At 39.1% G+C, this 19,195-nt stretch overlaps 1 protein-coding gene across 1 annotated transcript in view; it reads right to left on the reverse strand.

Moving 5' to 3' along the window:
* neb (nebulin) overlaps positions 1-19,195 on the reverse strand; it is an 88,753-nt gene that overhangs the window by 62,711 nt on the left and 6,847 nt on the right. The window contains exons 7-37 of the mRNA XM_088606099.1: positions 18,615-18,719; positions 18,283-18,387; positions 17,876-17,980; positions 16,106-16,210; positions 15,153-15,257; positions 14,646-14,753; positions 13,768-13,884; positions 13,027-13,128; positions 12,821-12,928; positions 12,452-12,556; positions 12,053-12,151; positions 10,975-11,079; positions 10,593-10,700; positions 10,180-10,293; positions 9,511-9,708; positions 8,972-9,079; positions 8,472-8,570; positions 8,265-8,369; positions 7,946-8,053; positions 6,656-6,967; positions 6,097-6,303; positions 5,798-5,902; positions 5,125-5,232; positions 4,221-4,532; positions 3,711-3,917; positions 3,142-3,246; positions 2,370-2,477; positions 1,635-1,946; positions 1,125-1,331; positions 579-683; positions 4-111 (exon numbers count right to left, since the gene is read on the reverse strand). Coding sequence (XP_088462225.1) covers positions 4-111; positions 579-683; positions 1,125-1,331; positions 1,635-1,946; positions 2,370-2,477; positions 3,142-3,246; positions 3,711-3,917; positions 4,221-4,532; positions 5,125-5,232; positions 5,798-5,902; positions 6,097-6,303; positions 6,656-6,967; positions 7,946-8,053; positions 8,265-8,369; positions 8,472-8,570; positions 8,972-9,079; positions 9,511-9,708; positions 10,180-10,293; positions 10,593-10,700; positions 10,975-11,079; positions 12,053-12,151; positions 12,452-12,556; positions 12,821-12,928; positions 13,027-13,128; positions 13,768-13,884; positions 14,646-14,753; positions 15,153-15,257; positions 16,106-16,210; positions 17,876-17,980; positions 18,283-18,387; positions 18,615-18,719 — 4,305 coding nt within the window. The remainder of the gene's footprint in view (positions 1-3; positions 112-578; positions 684-1,124; positions 1,332-1,634; positions 1,947-2,369; positions 2,478-3,141; positions 3,247-3,710; positions 3,918-4,220; positions 4,533-5,124; positions 5,233-5,797; positions 5,903-6,096; positions 6,304-6,655; positions 6,968-7,945; positions 8,054-8,264; positions 8,370-8,471; positions 8,571-8,971; positions 9,080-9,510; positions 9,709-10,179; positions 10,294-10,592; positions 10,701-10,974; positions 11,080-12,052; positions 12,152-12,451; positions 12,557-12,820; positions 12,929-13,026; positions 13,129-13,767; positions 13,885-14,645; positions 14,754-15,152; positions 15,258-16,105; positions 16,211-17,875; positions 17,981-18,282; positions 18,388-18,614; positions 18,720-19,195) is intronic.

Consider the following 19,195-nt stretch of genomic DNA (forward strand, 5'->3'; position numbering starts at 1 on the left):
CACATCACTTGCAATATCTCTGGAGGCCCTTGCAGCCTTGATTGAAATGGCATCAGCTTTGAGGTCATGGCCTTTCTTCTTCATTTCCTCCAAGCCAGCTCTGTAGGCTTTCTAAAATGAAATACAAATACCGTGTAGGCCTTACATTTCAAAACATTAATCTCACATAGCTCCAACTTTACATATTTAAACCTATCTTTGCATCACAAAAGTCTAGGACATTTTGCATATCGATATACACACACACAGATTTAAAGAATATGTGTATGTATATATTCAAAATGGCTTATAATTTACCAAGCCAATTATCGGAAATAAAAAACTGTGAATTCAAGTAACCTTTAAATTGGTTGTACTAAGGCCTCAAGTTTGTATGAAATTAAACTAATCTATAACAGCTTTATGCACCAGGCTACTGTTAACTAGTACAGAAACTTAAATCTTCCATTTGTTTAAAAAATTAAGAACATTTTACTAACTTCTTTTGGAAATGAAAAGCTAAATTCTTCATTATAACATGAAATATTTATAGTTTTTTAAATAAAAAAAGATACTTCTAACCTGTTGAAAAAACCTACCTGACTTGTATTGATCTGGTTCGCTTTGGACAAAAGAACTTCTGGAGTGTCAGGCATAACATGGATCTTGATCTTATCCCTGACCCATGCTTCTGTATATGCTTTCTACAAGAAATAAGGTGAAATAGAAAAACATAGCATGTCACATAGAGCTAGAAGTTTTTAGCTAGAAGTTTTTAAGCTATAAGATACCAAATTTAGAAAGTGCTTTTAATTTACCCTAAAATATCAATATATCAAGCAAGACCACAACTGTACCATAGAATACAGTTATATACAGCAACTGTGCAAAAGTGACTGTGATAGTAATGATAAACAGTAATGATGACTTCAGTTAATTAGATTGTGGTGCAACTCCCTCAACAAGATGATTTACTTGAAAATGTGACTACATGGTTTCTGACAGACTTCTTTTTCAATTGTGTTGCGGTGATGTGTTGAACCTGATGAAAAGATTTTTTTAAAAATGGAGATTTCATTTTGCAGTATTTATTTTGAAATACTTGACCAAATATTGGTGATAGTAGCAAGTTGGCCTCTGTGTACCTTGTTCATTATCTGGTTATTGACCGAAGCCAGAACAATATCCATAGAGTCCATAAGCTTCTTAAACTGGAAGGATGAGGGGTGCTGGCGGTACTTCTTTTCGCTCTTCATTTCAGAGCTTTTCTTAGCAGTTTCCACCTCCAGGGAGCCTATCGGTACCCAACCCAGTCCTTTAAAACAGCTGTTGTATTCACTCTTGTATTCATTCTGTATTGACAGGGAGAAATTGACAGACAGGGCAAATCATCTTCATACTAACACAGCAGAATACAAATTTTGCACAAAGGACTCACAAGCATAACTCTACAAGTTGAAGAGAAACAGAACCCTGCTCCTGCTTGATATGTGAAATTTGAAAACAAAAAGGATGAGAAAATGTGAATCTAACAGAACATGCTTTTTTAAGCCATTATGTAGGGCAAACATTTTCAGAGGTACTGTACATTCAGCAATAATCTTAGTGTTCTGGAGGAAACATGTAAGAGAAATGACTGAAACGATGAAACTCACGTCACTCTGGATGTTCATCATGTTGCGGGCCAGTGCCAGGTTCATGGCGTCAGGGAGGAGGGTGTAGTGAGGCACCTGCTGCTTGTAGCCAGCGTTGGTGGCCACCTCCTGGGCTTTCTTCGCAGCTATCACACTGACCATGTCCACAGGAGTGTGGTACTTCAGCTTGGACTTCTCATAGTCCTTCTTGTACTCTTTCTCACTCTGCATCTTGGCCACGTGCATGCAGTGGACCAGCTTGGGGTCATCCTGCAGACTGCGGAACCCGACGTGGTGACCTCTCGCCTTCTCATAGGCCTGTTTGTACTTGTACTGTGACGATACAGATTTAATGTAGTTTAATGACACATTGAAATCTGCTCCCACAGAGGTTTCCTCTCTACTGTTTTTACTGTCTATACCTTGAGTGCTTCTCTGTCACAATATTAAAATTCAAAGTAATGATACAATACAAAAACGAAATGCTACACATAATATAACTCAAAATTTGTAATTTACAAAAAAACATGTTTGATCTCAAAGTTCTATTTTCCCTGAACCCAATTTCATGAAAATCCAATTCTGAAAAGAATTGACAGCAATTAGCATTCAGACTCATTTACATTTCTATCAATGCCGATAGTATGGAAATATCTGAGGATAACCCTCACTTCCTACGAGTATTGTCCTAGATAGAAAGCTCAGAATCTGAATATATCAGGAGCTAGAAACTAAAATCAGACAAGGTTCACTCACATCACTTGCAATATCTCTGGAGGCCCTTGCAGCCTTGATTGAAATGGCATCAGCTTTGAGGTCATGGCCTTTCTTCTTCATTTCCTCCAAGCCAGCTCTGTAGGCTTTCTAAAATGAAATACAAATACCGTGTAGGCCTTACATTTCAAAACATTAATCTCACATAGCTCTAACTTTAAATGTTTAACCCCATAAAAATCTGCAACATAAAAGAATCTACAAAAAGCTGCATGATAGTGTGATCGCCGCGGTTCCGCGCGGGGTCGTGCCCCCCGCCACCCGTTCCGTCCCGCACACCTGGGGCGCGAACCCGGGTCTCCGGCGCAACACAACAGGGCACCAACCGCGTGAGCTAAAGGAGACCTCCCCCAGCCCAGGCAGCTGAGGACCCCGCTACGCGCAGTGAGGGCGATGACGTCACCACACCAGCTCCGCTACAATAGTATACACACATAATAATTCAATATTTATGTGTATGTATCCGAAACTTTCTTCTAATTTACCAAGCCTCTTATTGAAAAAAACAGTCAATTTAACTAATTTTTAAATTAGTTGGACTAAGGCCTCAAACTTGAATGAAATAAAACTCATCCATTACCGCTTCATGCACCAGGTAACACACAACTTGTACAGTATCTTAAATTTTCCTTTTGTTTCAGTGGAAAATAAATTTTACTAGCTTTTTTGAAAATATATTTAAAAAAAATTGATTACAAGATGAAATATTAAAACTTGTTTTTTAAAGAATACCTCAAATCTGTTGAAAGCCTACCTGACTGGTATTGATCTGGTTCGCTTTGGACAAAAGGACTTCTGGAGTGTCAGGCATAACATGGATCTTGATCTTATCCCTGTTCCATGCTTCTGTATATGTTTTCTGTAGCAAAAGAAAAATAAAATAGAAAAAAGACAGCATATAATGTAGAGCTACAAGTTACTGTCATGGCACCATATGTAAAATGTGCTATTGATTCATGCTGAAATATCAACGTACTGTACAAGGCGAGATCTCAGCTATATAAACGTTTTCAGGGTGTACAGTTATATAACTTTGCTAAAGTGACTTTGATAGAATTTATAAACAGTGGGAATGACTTCAGTTAATTAGATTGTTGTGCAACACAACTGCAATCTACACAAGCAAAAATCGAAGGCATTTCCTCAACGAGATGATTTATTTGAAAATGTGACTACTTGGCTTCTTTTCCCATTGTGTTGCTTATGTTGCATGATTTGTGTTTACTCTGATAAAAAGATTTGAGGAAAATGGAGATTTAACTTTGTTCTTTAACTTTAACTTTTTTTTCTGTTTTTAAAATATGTAAGTTGGCCTCTGTGTACCTTGTTCATTATCTGGTTATTGACCGAAGCCAGAACAATATCCATAGAGTCCATAAGCTTCTTAAACTGGAAGGATGAGGGGTGCTGGCGGTACTTCTTTTCGCTCTTCATTTCAGAGCTTTTCTTAGCAGTTTCCACCTCCAGGGAGCCTATCGGTATCCATCCCAGTCCTTTAAAACAGCTGTTGTATTCACTCTTGTATTCATTCTGTATTGACAGGGAGAAATTGACAGACAGGGGAAATAATCTTCATACTAACACAGCAGAAAAAAAACTTTCCACATAGCACTCTCAAGCATTACTCTACAAGTTGAAGAGAAACAGAACACTGCTCCTGCTTGATATGTGAAATTTGAAAACAAAAAGGATGAGAAAATGTGAATCTAACAGAACATGCTTTTTTAAGCCATTATGTAGGGCAAACATTTTCAGAGGTACTGTACATTCGGCAATAATCTAAGTGTTCTGGAGGAAATTCGTAAGAAAAATGACTGAAGCAATGAAACTCACGTCACTCTGGATGTTCATCATGTTGCGGGCCAGTGCCAGGTTCATGGCGTCAGGGAGGAGGGTGTAGTGAGGCACCTGCTGCTTGTAGCCAGCGTTGGTGGCCACCTCCTGGGCTTTCTTCGCAGCTATCACACTGACCATGTCCACAGGAGTGTGGTACTTCAGCTTGGACTTCTCATAGTCCTTCTTGTACTCTTTCTCACTCTGCATCTTGGCCACGTGCATGCAGTGGACCAGCTTGGGGTCATCCTGCAGACTGCGGAACCCGACGTGGTGACCTCTCGCCTTCTCATAGGCCTGTTTGTACTTGTACTGTGACGATACAGATTTGTAGTTTAATGACACAATGGAATCTGCTCCCCAGTATCCCACAGAGGTTTCCTCTCTACTGTTTTACTGTCTATACCTTGAGTGCTTCTTTGATATCAGTTTGTACTTGTACTGTGAATACAAGGAATTGTGATTTTAATGAGCACACATAACTTGTCTCACTGTAGGCAAAAAACAATATGTTTACTATTGTGAATGTAAAACCATTCATTGTATAAATATATATAAAAATGAATACTTTATTATATTATATGAAAATCATTTTTTTCCTTGTAAACATTGGGACCTATATGTCTTAAAATAAAACTCAGTCCACTTTATAAGTACACTTAAAAGAAAAGGGCTTTTGCATTACATTTAAAAATAATGTTAAATATTTTGATCAGAGTTTGCAGATCCAAATGATTGGATGATGTGTCTGGTTTAAAAAAATCTAATAATGATATACTATAATCATGAAAGTATTGCACAGAGCAAAACAAAATTGTTCACAATTATTTGAATTCCAGAAAACAAGCGGTTCACATTTAAAACCTCTACATATCCCATTATATATAAAATTCATCACACTTACATCACTAGCAATGTTCCTGGATGCCTTAGCAGCAATAATAGGAATTGCATCTTCTTTCAGGTGGTGTCCTTTAAGCAGAGTTTGGGTCCAGTTCAACTTGTAATAATTCTGAAAAAAATAATATGATATATTATTAGCATATGCCCTTATCCAATATATTGTAATATCTAAGCTCAGAAATGGTAAGTACCCAATAAAGGAAGATGTGCTGCCAGAAAATAAATTAAAAATGAGAATGCCTGTAAATACATGGTAGAAAGGTATCTGCGTTTTTTAATTTAAGAAAGCTAAACATTTATACTAAGATATTTATTTTCTGTGGTTCTTCAAATCAAGATCTACAATTCTACAACTAGAAGTTTAAGTGTCTGAGGAGATCAACCCCATAGAGTTGAGAATAAAACCCAATTAAAATGGTGGTCTTTTACTGAATTTACAAATGAACCTGGTTCACATTGTGTCAATAGTCCCAACTTGAACATTACTGTATAGAAAAACCATGCAGACTGACCCCTGGAAGTAATGGGTCTTCACAGGCATAGTCCTGCTCAACTGCAAGATCTATACTATGCCCTACTGTAGCCAGCTTTGCATCAGCGTTAACCGACTAACTGTAAAATGCATAAGATGTGTTACAGGACAAAATACAAACAAAACGTATCTTTGTCCTCACCTTGCTAATATTAAAAGCATTACACTTGGCCTGGATGAACTCTGGGACATCTGGAGGGAGATGATAGGTGTGCTTGAATTTCTCTCCACTGGCTTTGTATTCTCTCTGCAAGACAAAGCCCACACCATCAGTTTGTGTGCCGTACAATGAACCTGACAGAGGGAAACGTCCTTATTTTCTTTTATTTTTTTCAGAAAAGGACAGAAACCTATGAGAATTAAAGATGTCTATGCAAGAGTAAGAGTGGGTTTTCAATTTCATTAATCAGGCCAATCCTAAAAAGCCCCATGGTAACTCACATCACTGAGCTGGAGGGCGCTGATCTTGGCCTGCACCATGACAGGGGTGTCAGACACACTGGTGAATTTGATGGTGTCGGGGTGCTGCCTGTAGCCCTTCTCTCTCAGAGCCTGGCCGGCTTTCTTCACCTTCTCCACATCCAGAGAGCCAATAGGGACCCAACCCGTTCCTTTCATCCAGCTGTCGTAATCAGCTTTGTACTGATTCTAAGAATGAGACGTAAACGAGTAAATATTTAGCACGCCAATGGAATGGAACATCAAACAATCAGAGAATGAAAGGTTTGATGAAGTCATAACAAGCATGCTAATGAAGGTTTAATCAAACTAAGTTCTAAATATTGCTCCTATTGCTTACATTCTAAAGATCATTCAAAACTATTGCTACCAGTACAATAGCCCCTTTGTCCCTGCATTTAAGGTTTACACATTCTTTTAAGAGCAAACAAAACTCTGGGTAAGCCATTACCCAGCTAAGTATCATTCATCATTTTTCATCTCAATATTTTACTTTTATAACGATGATGTGTATTTGATTTTAGCCTAGAAGCTGACTCACGTCACTCTGGATGTTCATCATGTTGCGGGCCAGTGCCAGGTTCATGGCGTCAGGGAGGAGGGTGTAGTGAGGCACCAGCTGCTTGTAGCCAGCGTTGGTGGCCACCTCCTGGGCTTTCTTCGCAGCTATCACACTGACCATGTCCACAGGAGTGTGGTACTTCAGCTTGGACTTCTCATAGTCCTTCTTGTACTCTTTCTCACTCTGCATCTTGGCCACGTGCATGCAGTGGACCAGCTTGGGGTCATCCTGCAGACTGCGAAACCCGACGTGGTGACCTCTCTGCTTTTCATATTCTTTCTTGTACTGATACTGTGGGAAGAAGAAGGAGCAATGTTCAAAACACAGATCCCTATGTCATGCATTTAGATACTTTTCTTACACATATAGAATAAAGGAGTATTAATTAAGGAGCACACAATTAAAATAAAGCAATAAGGGGACCTGCTTTGTGCGGCAGAGAAGGTGGAGAAGGCATTGGAAAGTTCTATTGCATTGGAAAGCATACATTTGTAATTTATCTGCAAGGGCATAAAAATACATACAAAATATAGACTAAACAAAAATTCACCATAAAACGTGGGGGATTCTGTTAGACATCGCTTACAAAGCATATACCACTTCTTTATGAAGGATGTGCTAGCGCTTAACATGTCAACCACAGCAAAAACAACATTATGATTTTGTCAGTACTGTACTTATTACATTTCACCAGTAATTCTTAATATACTGTTTAGAGGTTAAATGTATTTAAATAAAAGTAACAAAAAAAGAAAAAACAACAGATGTCGCACTTTCTCACTCCTGGAGAAAGCTCCATTGTTGTGACGTTGTTTATTTTTCTGTTTCTACTTTTCGGTGTGGAATTAACCTCTTCTTATTCCTTTAGAGCTCGCATGCTGACTAACACTGACTTCTAGACACTTAATATATACTTCATAAGGAATGTATTGGACATGTGAAACTAAGACATCCTGTATAATGGACACCCATAATTGAGCATTACTGAAAAACAAATTGTACAAACGAAAGGACTGAATCTTAAATATTTTTCTACGGGTGACCATATTGTTTTAAAAAATGACTGCAATACATTATTGCTACCAAAAGGAATATCATCACATCCAGGAATAACAAGGAATAACATTGTTGTCTACAAGAGGTCATAACATCACAGTCTGCTCCTGCCTGGTGTGATGCTTCCTTTCTGCTGAGAGGTAACAATATGCAAATGCATGTAATGATATATAAATAGAACTGACGTCTTACAAATTGACATGAAATACTTACATCACTGACAGCCTTGCGAGCCGCCTTGGCAGCAATGATAGGAATAGCGTCAACCCTAAGGTCGTATCCCTTCCGAAGAGTCTCCTCCCAGGCGTATTTGTAGTAGTTCTGAAGGGGAAAAATAAGCAGCCTTTTTAAATGTGACTCATGATGCTGTGACTGACTCGTCATATTCTGTACTGTACAGTACATACTGGTGATAAGACTTTCACACCTTTCAGTCAACAAACAGGTTGTCCAGATTGATCTCTGGATTTCTTTCCAGCTGTAAACTCCAGCTTGTTCCAAAGTTTGGCTGCCACGTCCCTCCTGGGCTTACCTTGCTGATGTTGTAAGCATTGCATCTGGCTTGGAGGAACTCCGGGATGTCTGAAGGCAGTGAGTACTTGTGAATCACCTTCTCTCCTTCTTTCTTGTAGTTCAGCTTGTAGGAAAATGAAAAAAAGTTTAATAACAACTCAATAGCCACCCTCTCTTCCAACAGCTACTGTAGTGCACACCTCTGGGAAGCCAAGACTGGACTTACATCACTTCTCTGTTGCTGGCTTATCTTGGCTTGAACCATGACAGGGTCATCCTCAATCTGGGTGAAGGGAACCGTGTCTGGTTTCTGACGGTACCGTTTCTGGTTAGAAAGAGTGAAGAAGAAATGTAGAACAAATCAGCAGATGCAGTGATGCCGTGGTGCAGAAAATAATCTGAAAGTTGGTGAAGAATTCTGTAGAGGAAGGTTTATCTTGTGATGGGGACATTAAAATAAAAACGGATTTTAAAATAATCACACTAGGGCTTACTACACTACAAGAAACCGCAATTCTACATGGATATGAATCATTACATAGAGAGACCTCATTGCTCTATGTACTGCAGTTGTACTACAGCAATCACTTCAAATTGGAGAGGTTTAACTCCTATTTGAATACATGTATCTCACTGAAATACTCTGTTTTATCAGTCACGTTTTTCACAACTGATTTATAACATCAGTTATATTAATTTTATGTGAAATAAAATATAAGAAGGTACCTCATCCAGGATCTGGCCAGCTTTCTTGACTTTTTCCACTTCCAGTGAGCCATAAGGAACCCATCCTGTGCCCTTGTGCCAGTTATTGTACTCAGACTTGTATTCATTCTAACGGCAAGAAAGAGAATTGCAGAAAGAGTCTCAATATTTTTTAATACAACACACATTAAACCTATCCTTAAAGCTACGAATCTATACCTTTACCTTACAGAAAATCATGCCTGTTCACATTTCTTCGATACATTTTTTAAATGCAAATTATAGCTTTGTACTCTACAGTAGGTAGAGATGGACTGTAGTTTCTGAAAGGGGTTTTAACTCAGAGGTCTATAAAGTAATAAAATAAAAATAACTCCACCAGAAAGAACCTGTTTCATGTGGTAATACATTTTCATGTCACAGGAATGGAATCCATGTACTGTTAATGGAGAGAGCATGTGGTTTGTCCTACTTGGTCCTTCATGATAGACCAACTCAAATGGGCTCCATAAAAACTGTTTTGATGCCTTTCACTCTGTTCGCAGGATCCTGATACTCACATCACTCTGCTGAGAATAGGATTTCTTAGCCAGTTCCAGGGCAATGCTGTCAGGGGGATAGAAGTATCGGTTCTGCAGTGTTTTATAATCTATATTGCTGGCAATGCTCTGGGCCTTCTTAGCCAGAGTTACCAGCACCATATCCAGAGGAGCGTGGTATTTGGTCTTCATCTTTTCATAGTCTTTCCTGTATTCTCGCTGCAAGACACAAAAGGATCAGGTGGAAAAGGCTATTAAAATCTGCACTACTTTTTAAAACAAAATGTTGAAGATTGAAGGGGAGACAAAAAAAAGCTTCCAAGAATCAACAACTTAGATTAAAGGGCAGGTCTATCATGTCCTTTTGTCCGGGGGTCTTTTAGAGGTTTGAGCAGGGAGTTGCATCAGCACACGAGCAATTGAAGGTTAGTTTCCGCTGAAGGAAAAAAACATTTTGGCTGTTGAGCCTCTTCAGTTGCGGAGAGTTTTATTGTCAGGGCTTCTGGGCATCTGCCTAGACAGGGGGCTATCAACAGGCTGGACTTCTTGCAACACCTGTCTGAAGTATCAGAACAATTCCTTCCTATTAAAAACCTTTTGTTCTTTTTTCTGAATTTGACTACCAGGTTAATAGAGAGAGGGGTCTGCAGGCATCTGCAGGATTTCTAACTGCAGGCAGATGTCACTTACTTCGCTCTGGATTTTGGCCACGTGAACGGAGTGAAGGATCTTGGGATCATCTTGAATGCTGAGGGCCCCAATCATCTTCCCTCTGGATTTTTCATACTCTTTCTTATATTTCACCTGAAATCGGAACACATGGCGTTTGGTATGCCACTCCATTGCTAAATCAGGAAATAGTACTCACTTGGTTGACAGAGAATGTCACATGCCAAGAGTCCAAACAGCATTTTCTCTTTTCCTAGTAAGTCAATAATATACATTTAACAGATATCTTTGTGATAATTATATCATATTTAAGACATCGCAGGCATTAGAAAACTATTATCCTTGTACTACATTTAATGCAAGTGTGGAAACGGGCACCTCGCTCAGTTTCCAGGAGGTATGTGAAGAGTCCGCCACGAAGTTCGCCTACTTACGTCGCTGGCGATGTTCGTGTGAGCACGCGCAGCAACAAGAGGAATCGCGTCGACCTTGATGTCAAACTTCTTGGCTTTGGTTTTCTCCCACTCGTACTTGTAACAGTTCTGGAATTCCACCACGATCACACATGGATTACAGCATGAGAGAGGGACAGAGAGAGAAGCACAGAGAGAGGGAATCAGGCGTTAAAATCAGAGAGTCTGTGTTCACATATCCTGTAAGTATGAATGAATGAACAACAGCATATCCCTTTAAAAGCATATTCCTGTATGTACATAAAGGACAATACAAATTCAGTTATTACAACAAACGTTACCTTATACATCACCACTATTCAGTTTTTAATTTTATTTATGATGTTGGAAACACAATACTCACATCACTGAGGTTATAGGCGTTGACTCTGGATTGAATGAAGAAGGGATAGTCTGGAGGCAGGCAGCATTTGAACTTTTCTTTTTCATACTTCTCCTTGTAATTAAGCTGAAAAAAAACATATGGATGTTTTTTAGTCACTTTGGGGGAAGTTTTACCATTTCTGATCAGCAGCAGACCTAGACGTGCTGAGCTGCTTAACATTAAGTGGTCTGGCATGAAAAAGGTAGAGTCTGTGCATCCATCAACTGAACCTCTGCTGTAAAACATTACTGTGTTGATCGTTTAAAGAACCAGCATTAATCACATTTTTTCCCCCTCACATGTTAAGTGCATAGAAACTACTAAACGAGCAATCAGATCGATTGTAGGCCACAGTTAGCACTGGGGATTAAAGTCCCAGGCATTGAAACTCAGCAGACATGGGGTAGTGAACTGCTAGAATACAGCATACAGTACTGTATATTATTTAGTCTCTGCTGTTGTTGTCCTCACCTCCTGATTTTTGTCTTTATTCACTTCCATATCTAGTTTTCTGGAACGACTAAGATGTCTAGAGCACAAGGAAGTACATGGGGGGCTTACTCAGCTGTTGGCAGAAGAGTAAAACATTTGCCACCGTTCTGCATTCCCTGTTTATGTGTCTAATACGTCTTTCCAAGACTTCAGATTTCGTTGAGAATAGTAGCTCGACACGCCAACCAGTTCAGTAGAAAGGACAACCAGTCGTGATCAACCAAACAACAAACCATATAGGATCAGATGCATGTGAGGCTCGGATAATTCAACCTAAATCAAAAGCTACGTCCTCAATTATATGGATAAACTCTTCCACTTCCTAGCGGTAGATGGCACTGTTGATTATGTTTTAACGTTCAGCTGCATTTCACCGAGTCCCATCAGCGAAGTTATTTTTAGCAAACCCACCAGGTTCCTAAATTTAACACGCAGCGCTGCATCTGTCTTTCACATCCAGAGAAGTGGCAGAATTTCAGCAAAGCTCGGGCAACGATGCGTCCCTGTTACCGATGTGTTATTGAACCGAGGTGAACGAGAGTTGAGGAGTTTTCTGGTTACTTACATCACTGAGCTGTTGTGCATTGATGGCTGCCTGCACCTGCACAGGAGAATCTGTCACCTGAGTGAATTTAACCGTGTCTGGGTGCTGCCTGTACACTTTCTGAAAAGAAAAGAAATACAATTTTATTTTATTAATAAGTATGCGGAGGGGAAAAACATATCTTTAACCCCGTTAAAAATAACCACGTTATTAAACAATACTTGTGTGGGCACAAAAACAATTCTTTCGTTTTTAAAGAGCGGAAAATGCAGTACAATATTTCAGGAAATTTCAGGTAAGTGTAATTCAAGACAATGGCAGTTTTTAATAGCAACCACTAGATGTCCCTCAACACAGATATTTACTAACTTGTAAAAATGGCAATATCACAATTGATAGTCGTGCTACGTGAGTACTCACTTCAGTACAGTCTTGCAATTTCTTGATAGCGTCGTATTCAGGGGTAATAGTCTGGGGAAAGTAGCATTTTGTCTTGTCGAATTCATAGTCAGCTTTGTAGTTTTTCTAGAAAATAAAGGTGAATCGTTAGTAGAGACGAAAAACACTTTAGACGCTCTCGTGACATTTAAATAACAAGACCAAGTTTAAAACAGAAACTGCAATATGCAATAATTGCTACTGATAAAGTGTTTTATCAAACATTAAAAGAAGTAGTTTCAGTTATCATACATTCACAGTAAGACCTTATTTCATAGCTAAATATACAGCAGGCCTATACAGTTTCTAAATATACGTGCATATTTCAAATGAATATATTGAGGTACTTACATCACTCTTCAACTCTTCCATTTTCTGACAATGACGCATATGTGGATCTTCATAGCTACCAATATAATGTCCCTTGATTTTCTGCTCATACACTTTTTTATATCGAACCTAATGCAACAGAAATACAAAAAGGTCAAGTTAATGAGTGATCTGGTTTATCTGGATTGACAAAAACGCTGACAAAGAAAGCGTGAAACCACACTTACATCGGAGAACTTCTTCAGCACATTGTCAAGCTGGAACTTAGGCGTATCACAGTAATTAATGCTCTTTCCCTTAGTTTTTTCATAACTGTCCTTATAAATTTTCTGTAAGAAAGAGCACAGAAGGGCAAAACCATTAATCAATGGAAAACAGCACCACCGGTAATTAAAAAAAAGCACAAATATAGGGATTCCAGTGGATAAATACATTATGACCTTTAGCATATACTTTACACTGAACATACAGAATAGTCAATATAAGACAGTATATTGAATATACAAGAACAGACAGCACCCCAGCTCTGTGAGGCAACAATGCTAACCACTGTGCCTCCTTTCTATACAATACAGTACGTTAAAATGCAATATTAGACTTAACTGACAACTATTTTTATTTCCGATTGCTTTTTCCCTTTTCTGCATTTAATTTGCAAACCTTGCAAAACACAATTGGGCCTTGTTAAAACATGTTAAATACATCAATGTTCACACATAAAAATTATTATTATTATTATTATTATTATTATTATTATTATTATTATTATTATTACCACTGCCAATGTTTCTGTTTTCAAAACAATCATTGAACATGATATAACATTAATATTTTTCTTTGTGGGAGTAATATATTTTCTTTAGCTGGACATAATTTCTTAACTTTAAAGAATATGGTTAAAAATGCTCTCTTGCATGTTTGGCCCAGTATTTGGCAGGTTTAATTTTAAACTCTCATCGGAAACGTACGTCACTCAGAATCGTCCCAGCATATCTCAGCTGCCTCAGCAGAGGGTTCTCTGTGGCTGGAAGGACATTGTAATCTGCAACATTTTTGGTCTTTTCAAAATCTTCCTTGTATTTCACCTAAGAAAAGCAAGAGCAAGAAAGTTACAGGAGAGCTGGCAACACAGTTCGCTCTCCGTGCATGGTGTAAGTGGGCAGACATTGGTTTTGAAAACTCAACCACTACAGAATGCACTCAGATAATACTTTGTATTATAAAACTAAACCCACAGCTCTTCTGGGGGAGTCTCGCCAAAAGAGATTTCCAGCCTAGTGCCCTGTCCATTAATCAACATTTACAAACCCAGTTTAAATTTGCAGTAATTTTGAATATTCTACATTTGAGGATGAAAGTGATGCTCCAAGTGTGAACACAACAGTGCAGTGTGTATATTCCCTTTCTATAAAAAGCACATCGACTTTCAAGCTGACAGCTGCACTGCAGTCCCTAATTTTGCAGTTATTTATAGTACACAGCATTAATTGCAGCTGTGCACTTGCTAGACCCAAAGTCACTGCACTGATGAAAGTCACTTCAATCAGACACAGCTGAGCACCAGAATAAAGCTGCATCACTTGGCTAAACATTTCATTCCCAGTCTGATAAAAGAGTCACAGTGTTGACTCACGATTTCACTGAATCTGAAGGTCAACACAGCTGCTGCTTTGTAGCGTGAGCAATACGTTATAAACTCTAAAAAAACAATCCTACTCATCCTAACTGCCTTTCAGCCTCAGTGTACATTAGGTCAATATTCCACTCAAGACTATTTTAACTCTACAGCGTTAAATCGATCCAGTATCTACCCAAAGTTCCCTGAGACCAGGTCGTGGATACCTACTTTGCTGGCAGCAATCCCTGCCTTCTTGTTCATAGTGTATTCCGGGGTGTCTGTTTGCATAAAGTAAATTTGGTCTTTCTTTTCTTCATAATCAGCTTGGTATTTTTTCTGAAATTAGAATGATGATGATGATGAGAAAATAACCATTCAAGAAACAGGAAAACTTTTGTTCTTATGAAATACAGTAGCAGACTATGGCGCTTCAATACAATTACATTTCAACTGCAGTTTAAAGGAGGGTGTAAATATTCCAGTATTAGTTTTTCTAGAAAAATAAGGACAGTATTCTATACTGTAACATACAGTATAGTCCAAAATTAATCTGCTAAAATACTGTATAAAAATGAAATGATCTGATATATTAAAATGGTTTGGGACAGTTTTGACAGCCTGGTTTAAATTCTGATGTTTTCAGCATAGTGGTAGCAACTGGATTACAGCTTTTATAGTATTCCTGTGAGCTGAGTTGTGAACACTTCCTGAAATCCTTGCGCTCTTACTACTTACTGTGCTGAGGTTGTCTGAAACCATTCTTGCCACAGCAATGTCAAAATAAGGAGTTTCACACCACTTGCCCTTAATATTTTTGTTGTAGTCCTCATGGTATTTGAGCTGAAAGAAGGGAAGAAACAGTTTTTGTCTTGTATAAAATATATAAACCTTTAAAGAAAGCATACTACAGCTGCCTCTAATCCTAATAAAACACAATATTCATTGTATGTTGGGATTGGTCAAGAACATTTGTTTATGTCGTGTTACAGGCACAACATAATGATACAAACCCTCATCATTTAGGATCACTGACATCAGTGCACATAACCGTTCTGTTTTAAATGGAATCTAGAATATGGCTGATACCATCCACGCTGTGCTGTACAGCTGGTAGGAAAGTATTATAACATTCCAATTATATCTAACCTCAGCAGTACGTGATTATTATTCCTAGCCTGTCATCAAGGAACACAATCCCCTGGCTGGAAGGGGTAAGATCCAGGAGCATGTCGCCTTGTGAGTGACAGCAAACCCTGCAAGACAGACTGCTGTTTCCCTAAGAGGTCCTGAGTAAAAGTCCTGCAGTGACCCCCTGAAGGCAACACTGAGACATCACACTCTGCAGCCAATTGCATTGCAGATGTGTGTATATTACAGCTACAAAAGAGTTACTGTATCGTGTATGTCGGCCAAGAACAGGCATGTATTTTCAAAAACACGTAATGTGCAATATCTGCCTTAATGCTGATGATCATAAGCTGTATTGGCATAGGGCAGTAAATGTTTATTTACTATTTTGTTGTCATTTCTTTGGGGGAAAATTAGTCTAATCTAGCAATTGTTGTAAAATTGTCATCAAAAGATGAAACTTCAGTGTGTAAAAATAGGATAGTTTCACAGTTGTCAGCTTTGGGTACTGAATCTATTTTACTCGTCAGATATTTCCTCTCTGGTGAGCAGACACTCACGTCACTGCGCTGGGTGAACACTCTTTTGGCAAGTTCCACATCAGGAGGGTTGGCCAAAGAGGTGTACTTTGCCTTGCGTTCGTCATGGCCCTTCTTGTACTGGATCTGAAGAAGGATAAAAGGAAATGAGTTGAAACACCTATAGACTTCAACAGACCATGCACAGTGACTGGCTTTTGTTTCAGGACTTGACTATCGCCCAGAAACCACAAGCCCTGATGGAAAAAGGACCAAAATGTCCTTTTCTGATCTAGCAATCTGTCTTTTGTGATTATGGCATTTGATTTTACTACTACACACATTTGTGATAAAACACTAATTTGTTTTAGAGAAACAATCTATGTTTTTTATACACTGTGTGCAGTTGTGCTTAACCACCTAATCAATGACAATTGACTTGATTGCTAATGGTATCAGTATCAAATCTAAACATACTAGTATATGCGGTATAAACTATATAACTAGTGATATTCAAGTTTTATACGTACAAGGTGATCAGTAGAAACTGGTAGAGCAAATACAATATTTTAAAGAGTAAAGCAGAAGGGTAAGTCATTTCACAAGATAACAAAAAGTCATCAAATGCAACTGATGGTAAACCGCAAGGGTATTTCAATAATTAAGGTTGTTCTGTTCAGTTTAAACAGGCAAATCCTGTACCACATTCTCCTGCTTCACCTTTTACAACAGCTCTCCATGGCAACAGTAAGCATCCGTTTAAAGATGAGTGGCCTTGTGCCGACATGGTTGCACAGCAATGCACAACATGAGTCCATTTCTGCACACAGCAGAATGACACCCACATGAAATGTATTGCTGACTCCCGAACATGGACACAACAGACTGTCACAGACAGGGATGTGGGTGTAGGGCTAAGCCTTCATTTGTGGCAAGGCAGTCGTTGAAGACGAGCAGGGAACAACTAGGTGCTCGTTACCTGTCTTGCACAGGTAAGAACGTTTGCCATAGCTGGAGTCTGAATTAGGAAAAACACATTTCAAACGTGCTGTCAGTCCAAACAAGCTCAACGTGTCTCTGTGTACCACAAAGAGCATGATCCGTGAGTGTCACAGTGTCTCAGGGTGTGCACCCAATGGGTCCCAGATGTCCCACCCACATGGGGCTCTGTCCTCTGCCTCTGACAGGCAAGTGCTAGTGCTGTTGCTCAGCCTCATTGTGAGAGGTGAAGAGAGAGGTCACAAGCCGACCCCGAGTTGGAATCAGAAGCCGTGACATGGAAACACTCTTCAGCAACAGCTGTTCTGGGGCCATTTCTTCTTTCAGGGTAACACTGTGAATTGCTCAGCGGTGCTGTTACATGTTAGACCCGTTTTCTTCAGAAATGACCTACTGAACCTACTGTGCCACGGCAACACTCTACGCAGGACAGTGCCAGCTGCACTCGTGAGTATTCAAGGCATTACAGGTGAAAGGGAAGAAAAGGCTGGATGAGATCTACCGATCATCCAATCAATTAGCTGCTAAAATCCTAGACAAACAGAATGGCCTAGTCCCATTTGATGCCTTTCTTATGTACAGTACATAGTTTTTTCTCCTTGGGCTCTTAAGGAGGCAAAGAATTTGAAGCCAACAGGAAAGTGCCTTAGGCAGTGAGGTCTTGGATCCAGGACAGTGACCCAGAGCCTACGTGTTGGTCTAGCTTGGCTTTATGATCAGTTAAACCTGTAGCTATCTACCATGGAAGCACTTGCTATCCTATTTATTGTAATACCCTTGCTGGAAACCAAAAGCAAATGAAAACCTGCTCACATCACTGAGAGCTTTCTGAGCTTTTGCCACGCGCTGGAGCTCAGGACTGTCACTGTATGGGTAAAACATGACTTTCTCCTCATCCCAGGCTTCTGTGTACAGTTTCTGACAGTCAGAGAGAAACCAGAGTTAGAAACAGGTGGCCATTTTCTGCAGAGTCAGAGTTAAGTATTATCCTTTCACTGTATAATACTGATATTGACATTAACCTGCTAGATGTCCTTCATATAGGAATTAATCATTTGCCCATGCAAAAAATATCTCACAAAATCTCAGAGGTCCACATGGGAATTATTTATTCAACAAAACATCAGATGTAGGTTTCCTTTTTTATTCTACTGGTTTTAAATATTTCAGCTGTAACCACTTGTTTCAGATCTTCTGTTCCTGAATATCAAAATGATTACCTTGCTGAGGTTTGCGGCATTCTTCACAGCTTGTACGAGCTCAGGGGCATCAGGAGGAAGCAAATATCTGTCTTTGATTTCATCCCATTTCTGCCTGTAGAGAACCTTTAAAAAAACACACCGCCATGTTGACTGCAAAAATGGATCATGGGAGATACAGGATTGTACCTGTTTATAATGGAATTCAAAGCAAGAAGGGAGTATAATGAGTCTCAGACAAATGTAACACACTATTATTCTGTACAGTATATCCGTCTAATGGTGGTTTGAAATTCAGGGGTGCAAGATTTAATTCGTGGAACGTGCTACAGATTGAGGAACTCGGCACTTACTTTGCTCAGAAGCTGTGAGACGTTTTTCACATGCTCAATCTCTCTGGCTTTTCCATCATAGTTACACATTGTCTGTGCTTTCTGTCCTTCCATGCGGTACTTCACCTGACAAAAAAAAAGGTCAAAAACAAGAAACTCTCAGCTGGAGTTCAATACCTTACAGTGGGCTGACAGGATTTGAGTGGAAAACCCAGGCAAAGCAACTTATGTAGGAAGCAGAGAGGGACACAACAGCCCTGGGAGCAATTTCCCAGCATTGGTCTGGAGTCTTTTGCTGATTGTCATTTTAAATGTGTTTTTATATACAGTATAGTACTGAAGCAAATGATGTTTAATCTCCTAACAATTCACCAATCTGTTGCAACTATTTTCTGGAAATTGATATCTCATACTGTTTCAAAACTGACAGCATATAAAATTATTTTTACTTCAGTTAATTAAGCAAGAGCTCACGTACTGTTCATTCAATGCCAGAAAACAGTAGTATCCAAATCACCCTGTTCTAAACAACAGTTTATTCTGCAGTGCTGTCTTACAACCAATACCTTAAATGCACTTAATGTACGGTGTACTTTAACATG

Source organism: Lepisosteus platostomus, chromosome 14 (genome assembly GCF_059453375.1).
Source record: "Lepisosteus platostomus isolate fLepPlt1 chromosome 14, fLepPlt1.hap1, whole genome shotgun sequence".
Taxonomy (NCBI): domain Eukaryota; kingdom Metazoa; phylum Chordata; class Actinopteri; order Semionotiformes; family Lepisosteidae; genus Lepisosteus; species Lepisosteus platostomus.